At 37.6% G+C, this 8,109-nt stretch overlaps 1 protein-coding gene across 4 annotated transcripts; it reads right to left on the bottom strand.

Annotated features, from left to right (window-relative positions):
* Positions 1–492: 492 nt before the first annotated feature.
* On the bottom strand, positions 493–7,444 carry GPR65 (G protein-coupled receptor 65). Of its 4 annotated transcripts, none has more exons than XM_075192069.1 (3): positions 7,079–7,444; positions 701–2,007; positions 493–652 (listed from the first exon to the last, which is right to left on the bottom strand). In XM_075192069.1, the coding sequence occupies exon 2, from the start codon at positions 1,833–1,835 to the stop codon at positions 843–845; it is 993 nt and encodes a 330-aa protein (XP_075048170.1). In that variant the 5' UTR covers positions 1,836–2,007; positions 7,079–7,444; the 3' UTR covers positions 493–652; positions 701–842. The 4 variants fall into 4 exon arrangements, with proteins under 4 accessions (XP_075048170.1, XP_075048171.1, XP_075048172.1 ...); XM_075192070.1 differs by lacking the exon at positions 7,079–7,444 and adding an exon at positions 6,868–7,043; XM_075192071.1 differs by lacking the exon at positions 7,079–7,444 and adding an exon at positions 3,517–3,547.
* Positions 7,445–8,109: the final 665 nt, after the last annotated feature.

Here is an 8,109-nt window from a genome sequence, read left to right as displayed (position 1 = left end):
CACACTTTGTTTAACCTTGTATTTGTATGTTTTGATTTAACCAATTACAGTTCTCAGCCCAATTACCCAGTTACCACCTACTGTGTCATTTTGGCCTCTGCAATACAACAACTGCAGCAGAATCTCAGACTAGTGTGAATTTCTCCACCGTGAAAAAAAACGTGGAAGTGAAAATAGTCTAATGTTAAAACACAAGGGGGGGGGATTAATGTGTGCGTGATGTGCCGCAACGCACCTCCGTAAAGGTTTGCAAAGACACTGGCAGCGATGGAAGGCATGAAATCTACATTTATTTGTGCTCACACCTCCCTGAGGTACAAGTAAATTCTAAGCGAATATTTCAGAGTCGTGTTAAGTGGACGTGGGCCCAGCTGGACGTCGCGGTGATGTCCAGTGGCCCATGGTGCACAAGTGAATCTAACCCACGCTGTCTTCTACAAAGTAACATTTACAATTTGTAAAAGTTTTCATTTCTTGACAGAATTTGAGATGTTCAACAGTTCACAGTATTTATTCTGCAGGGAAAACATTTGTGCAAAAGGAAAATATCTCTTCTCATGATCACATATGTCAAATGTCTTCAGTTCGCATATATATATATATATATATATATACATGTCTAGGAATGTTATAAGTAGCTCTTTTATTAAATCTGACTTGTATTTTATGATCTTTGAAACATGTAAGGTTAACATACAACTTGTTTTCGCAACATTGCCGTAACAACACCGTCCAAAGAATTGCATCAAATTCAATAAAAATGGCAATATTGACATGTGACGAATGCCACTAATTCAGTATATTTGTCAAGCGATGACCTAATTTTTAGAAGGGTTCCTAATCTATAAATACTCTTCTTTTTTACACGGCTCAGAGATTGCTGACATCTGTAGTTCTGTGTGGCCAGACGATTCAGATTGAGGGTAGCAGCAGTGGATTACAGCTTTTGCATCGGCCCTACCGGTCTCACTCACGAAGCAGTAGAGCAAGGGGTCGGCCAGACAGTTAATACTTGATAAAGCAAAGGTCAGTTTGTATGGGGTAAATATCTTATGCGCAAAGCCGCAGTTTTTTGGCTCCATTATACTCCGAATCAACAGTACAATGTGATAGGGAGTGAAGCTCAGTATAAAAGTCACTACGATGACAAAGAGTAAGTGTTTAATCTTCTGCTTGTCTCGGTCTACCGTGGCCTGATTACTCTTCACCGCTAAGTAGATCCTGTAGTAGCAAAACACCATGATGACCAACGGCATGAAATGCCCGATGACGACATTAAAAATGTTGAAATTAGATTTCCATTCTTCCATGGGGTAATTGTCATAACATAACAAATCATTCGTATTGTTGAATATCTCTTTCTCTATCAAGATGACGATGTTTGATGCGATTTGTATGATCCACAGCACCAGACTGATGAACGTCGCCATTCTCCTTGTTCGGAGGTGATGGAATCTTAGAGGATAGACCACAGCGAGGTACCTGTCCAGGGATATGCAGGTCAGGAACCCGGCACTGCTGTATAGATTTGTGTGCATAAGAAAGGCACTTAGGGAGCAAAGCCAACTGGGAAAACGCCAGTTATCATGTTGCAGACTAAAATCGATCCAAAGAGGCAATACAAGGATATAGAGGAGGTCAGAGATAGACAAGTTAAACAGGTAGATACCTAACTCATTCTTCTTTACCACCTGTAGGTAGGAAACATACAGGGATATAAGGTTGGCTGGGACTCCGACCACAAAAACAATTATATAAATGATAGGAAATATATATTGATCTATATCATGCAATGGCAAGCAATCATCACTAGCATTAGTTCCATTAATTGACATTATAATAACGATGAGATAGGTCTAGTATGTTGTGCCGTGACCCGCCATGTCAATCCACTAGGGAGTGATCCGGTTTATCGATGACATTTTTCCGCTCTTATTGGCTCTTTGTCTTTGTTTATCTTCTGATTTGTGTAGACGTTGTTCTTTCCGGGGATTCTGTCCAAGGTTTCTAGATTCAAATAAATACAGTTATTCAGACGCAATTAAATAAGACCCAATTATTTTGCATCTATTTATTAAGAGATTAACAAAAACAACTCGCATAGAGAAAGACTCTCTAATGTTGCTCTAACAGTTTGTTTTACAAGCTTTCTGGCTATATAAATAATAACAGAATAGAATACTCTCTGTGATTACAGTCATTCATGTAGACATCACTGAGTACTGCGTTGAGCTCTGCAGCTGCAGTGGAAATGATAATTACACCCGCAGACTTCTGCTGATTACTCATAACTGTCATTAAGAGATTTCTTTAGAAAGGACAACAAAATCCAAAATGTGACATTTTCAAAAAGCAAAGTAAAATTGCCCTGCAGCTCTGTTCAAGGCCATTATTATGTAAACTATGTTTAATTCTTATTTATGTTTAAACAAAGCGTTTTGGACAGTATAGCTGTTATATAGACAAAAAGCCGACATTTGTTACTGGTCCCCACATAGTAGAGCTGCAATAATCTTGTTATATTTGTAGCTTTTGTGCCGTAAGATAGACACACACGGGCCACACACACAGGATGCCAATTGGATCATAGTTGTTGCCTCTTAGTCTGGTTTTCAGGTGACCACAGATCAATGCCAATAGCAGTCATCTGTAGTCATTTTCCCATTACATGTACTAAAATGACAAATAATGATAATTTTTGGACCACACCTACTGCGGTATCGCAGTATGTGTAGTCAGCAAATCAAAGCTAGGAAAGTTGACTGCAGGGGGGGGGAGCTGTTAACTGCAACATGACAAATATATTTTTTTTCTAGAGGAAATATCAAAATTGTTCCAATTTTGCAAATGCTATAACTGGAGAGATTAATCTTATATTTTGTCTTTGATTTCATTACATTTGTTATTTTTATTTTAACATTGATTACAGCAAATTAAGGTAATGTATAGTTAAATACACACTATTACACATCAGCTATTTATATAGCGCCACTAATTACACTTGACACTCTCTGTAGATTGAGAGAAGTAATGTAGCGTATAAAATTATAAAGCTGGGCAAATACACAAAAGTCATACAATTCTCTGTACAGTGTAACAAAATGCAACAAAATAAATAAAAAGTGTGCAATAATTATCTTTCTAGATTCAACTAACATCCAGTAATTGATATTCAAATTTGACTTTAAAGACATGAAAAGGATTTACCTGAAAACTACAAGCATTGCAACATAATTGGAAAGTTCCGAAATGTGATCATAATACAAATAACCTTCGTCCTTAGTACAGTGGAATAAAACAAATTATATGTCGCACTTAATTAACTTTTTTGACCCGTGACATGGTGTATTCTAGGGATCATAAATTATTACAGTCGTCTGTTATACAGACAACATTTCACACTGAAAAATAAAGTCTCCATTTAAAATGTCTATTAGTGATAGATATTACCTATGCAAAATTATCTCTCTAGATGTCTCATATATACTTTATTGGAAAGATAATGAAAGCACCTACTGTATCCTACCGTCTCCCTGTCATTATGAAACTTGTCTGTCACAAAACTTCTCTGTTTCGGTTTTTTTAAACTTGGGCAAATGCTTGCGACACAGAGGAAGTGACAGCAAGGGGAACTCACAGCCAGAAAATATCACCACAAATCTATCATTTCATTCAGTCACAGTCAATCTGTACTCTGTATGAAAAAACAGGGAATCTTAGTTGTGCATACTGCCATATATGTTAAGCTGACCAGCTCACACCAAAGTCTTCCCATTCAGTCGTGCGCTAATTATAAACATTCATTTAATCAGAGTTTCAGCATGATCAGTAGGGCTGGACAGAGGGGGAAGACTTTGGCGTAAGCTGGTCAGTTTAACATATATTGTAATAGGGGGAACTAACTAATACAGAATAGAGACTGAAACTTGTTGTAGCTATAATAGTAATAATGTCTTGGGGGGTGCAGAGGATTAATGGATTTTTGTTTACCAGTCAGTAGGACAGAGGAATCCAGAATATTACCTTTAGGGACATTATCAAGAACCCCGGTTCTCTGGACAAAGTCTTTCTTTCTTTGTATGTGTCCGATGCAGTTATTATCTTATAATTATGATTTGTAGCAAGGTGGTTGGTAACATGTTGCTGAATAAAATATTGTTACATTTTTACTTTGACTTGGTGTGACTTCCTTTTGGCACTAAGTACAGAATCCACTCCCTTGATTTATTCAGAAATTCTTAACACTGATAAACATAACATACTCTGTAAAGTCAAATAAAATAACGACAAATGAAAAACAGTCCAAAATTATTTACATAAGTTACCCCCCCCCACCCCCTTGTTTAATAACAGCTTTGTATATCTGACACTGCAATTTCCACAACTCCATCTATGGACGTGGGCCGTTGATGAACAGCAATTTTCATAAATCACTGTTGCATCCTATAAGAAGCTTGGCATTTACCTTGATTTATTTCTTTAGGCTGCTATTACTAATTTATTATTCTGTACCGTTTCCACAGTGTCAGGTGACTACTGCGGCAACCACAGTCACGTAGCACATGATGGAGTGAGCAAAGAGGCTTTAGGACGCCCATTTGAGCTCTATCTGCACTGCAAATTCTCCCCCTCTGCCAACACATGATCTGCTGAGAGTCTGAGTGTGTGTGGCTGGCAGCTATACTTGACTGCTGTCAATAGAGGCTTTGAAAATAAGATAATGATTTGTAGGAAAACATCTAAATAGATTCATGCTTAAAACGTACTTAACTTGCTACTTAAAGAAAAAACAAACAATGACTTTTATTTCAACAAAACTACAACATGACCAGTAAACCGAGTACAAAAATAAAATTGTAAATTAAAAAAAAAACAAAACACGTATCCGTTGTTGTTTCTCTTGAACTGTAAGTTTTATATATTGAAATAAAATGGAAGACGAAGGGAAGGGGAAAATGGGACAATATTAAATTATAATATTATATAATCTTTATTATATATATATATATAGGGGCAGATTCAATTGATAAAAGAGCGCAATCCGCGTTACTTCTTACAGTAACGCGGATTGTGCACTATTACCGTTATTACGGCAATAGTGCACTTAATTACCGTTATTATGATAACTTCAATGCCGGCTTTTTGCTCTGATCCGCGAGCAGAGATCCGGGTAAAATTTACCGTAATAACGGTAGTACATTTATTGCGGCGCTATTCTGGGGGGAATTGAATTCCCCCCATAATGTATTATATATTTTTCAAATCAGATACCCGCAGTGCACTTCTTTGGGGCCTTCCACCTCCCGACAAACCTTTTAGTTTGTATTGGCGGCTTCTGAGATAGGAAAGTACGGGAGTATTTTGAAGTGTGCTAAATCGACCATTTAAGAGCGCAAAACCAATGTGTTATGCAGCGCGCATCTAGTAACAATGGGTCTCTATGTACAAACATGTTCAGTTTCTACAATGCTTCTTCACCAGAATGGAATTGTGTCCACAACACATGTGTCTATGTTACAGTAGATATTTGTGTATTTTTGAGTCATTCACGGCCCCTACGAAGAATCAGAGAGCCGGATGAATAACACAAAACTAGAAAGACTGGACCATCGGCTCAATGTTTGCACCCAAACAGCCCAGCTCCCTGTGGGTGCAAGAGGACGCCCGACTATCCTCTCCACAACCTGCACAGCACAAAAAAGACCACCCCCCCTCCTACAAAAACCCAAAGCCACTGCACTTGAGAACTCTCCACCCCAACTGTTGGAGGATAACCCCCCCGCTTTCCTTTGAACATCAGGAGTGACGAGTGTGTATCCTTACACACTATTATAATATAATGATAGCGTAGACAGTGTTAATATAATAATATAATGAATGCTGCACTAATGAAGTATTATCAGCTTGGAGGGGTCAATAAGCAATCAGTCAATCAGAAAAAAGCTAGATAGAGATCCCAGAAGATCACATAATGAGATAACCCAAATCTTGAATCCGAGTTACGAAACATCAGGGATATAATGGCGGACACGGCGCCCGGTCGCGCTATATTAACATTGGATAATGGAGGTCACAAGGTTTCCTTCCTGTATCTAGAATAACTGTTAAAATTAGCAGAAATGCAGACGTGTATTCCAGATACCCATCCTCTTTCTACAAATTGTGCAGGACATGTGAAAACTTCCCCCCCTTCACCCACTTCCATACTTGACCAATTTTGTAATATTGCACTTAATAGTCTTACTAAGAGGTTCCTCAATTCACATCACTGCTGCGAGAGATTCCCCTGGGTATAGTTACTAGTTTCTTCTGGTATTTGCAGTCAGATGTGGATTAACCTATACAACGCTGCACTCTAATTCTATATTATAAGTATGTATTCCCCGTCTACCTACTACCTGAATGTAGGTCTCACATGTATCTGTACAATATCTTGCTGCTTACTATCCCCTCCCAGTCTTATTTTCTGTACCGTCATCCTCAAATTTAAATTAAATATTGAAATTTACATTTTTTGTTTATTTCATTTTCTTTGCTGTTCCTATTAATTTTAATCTAACATGTAAAGCAAAGCAATAAAAAGCAGAGCTAATGAGCAAAGTAGCAGGTGAAACTACACTTGGCTAGGTTTACATAGCCATAGTATAAGATGTTAGTGTCAGGCAGTGGTTTTTGTTTGCAGCTATATAATTAGCTTTTAAATATGCAAATAATGAATGAAAACCAAAGTAATTGCAATATTTTAAAAGTCTCAAAAGAAAACATGAGATAACAACCATAAAACACAAAAAAACTGGCTGTTATTTGGCAATATAACAATGTTATAAAATAGTTTGAGAAAGTTGAAAGGGAACCTAATCCACTCACCCAGAAACAGCAGCCGACTTCTCATTTCTCAGTGAACCAGTTTAGTTGTGTTAAAATGACGTCTTGCAAACTTTTTATTAAGAGAAGAGGCTAAATTTCACAATCACAAGCTGCACTGTGCAGTTACGACAGCCTCAAGTCACCGGCAGAAAATGAAACATTGCATATAATTTGGAACACGAAATACTGTTAGCTCAGAGTTAGAACTTACCAGGTTCTCGTGTGCCTTGTGTTTAAGTGAGAGCAGAAATGTCAATTTCCTCTTTAGGATTGTTTTTCTAGGTTATTATTAAGTGACGAAGTTAAACCACAGGCCATCATTCTTCTTCTCCATGACAGCTCACAACAGCCCATCAATCATCCTCCTGAGCTTACAATTTACAGTCAATGAATCCTCTCTCTAAACACAACTGAAGGGGACCCCCCAATAATCCTATTCTCACTGGACGCAACTGAACTCATTATCAGTGCAGCCACTCGGTGTATTTGCTACAATGCAGATCTCTCATCTTAAAGATGAAATCACAAGGCTCATGCGTTGTGATATCTGCCCTATATTCTCCTGCGAGAACTTGAGCTGTATGGAGAGGAGCCAAATCTAGTTCTTGCAACCTCACATCAAGCAGATAACAGATCAGCTGTCAGAAGACAGTTTTTTATGCATAGTGAAATATTCACAACCGGTTTTTGAGAAATAGCTTATTTCTGGATAATAAACAAATCTAAAATTTAAAAGAGATTAGTCATCTGCATTTATTTGGAAGAAAGAGATATACATTTGACAAATAAATGGAGAAATTGTGACTGAGCACAGAAGGCAGCCGGGGTGAATGTCTAATGTGAGTTAGAACCAGGTCGCTTTATAAATAATTACCAATAAAACATGATTTGTAATGGCCTTTTGAGCATTTTTGCAAACTGGCGCTAATTTATTTATAAGTGCGTTCACTTGGACAACCAACAGCACAAACTATTTTATCTCTAAATTTTCTAGTTCTGTGGACCTCATTTACCGTTAAGCATAAAAAAGGAACATATTTTGTTGAAGTCGTATAATTGGATGAACGAAAGTATATTGGTTAATATTGTTTAACCGTGCGATTGCGATCAGTACGCCACGTAACACGTGCACGGCGCGATAGCACGGTAAAATACTCACGCATACACTCGCACTCCCACATTCATTTATTTATATATTTCATATTTATAATGGTTCCATTCTACAGTCGTTTATGAGCAGAT

This window comes from Mixophyes fleayi, chromosome 12 (genome assembly GCF_038048845.1).
Source record: "Mixophyes fleayi isolate aMixFle1 chromosome 12, aMixFle1.hap1, whole genome shotgun sequence".
NCBI lineage: Eukaryota > Metazoa > Chordata > Amphibia > Anura > Limnodynastidae > Mixophyes > Mixophyes fleayi.
The sequence above is the reverse complement of the archived record's forward strand: the minus strand, read 5'-3'. Positions and strand labels throughout refer to the sequence as shown.

What these genes read in the sequence shown, in the direction of transcription:
- GPR65 (XM_075192069.1), bottom strand. Translation starts at nt 1,835, where the DNA reads ATGTCAATTAATGGAACTAATGCTAGTGATGATTGCTTGCCATTGCAT.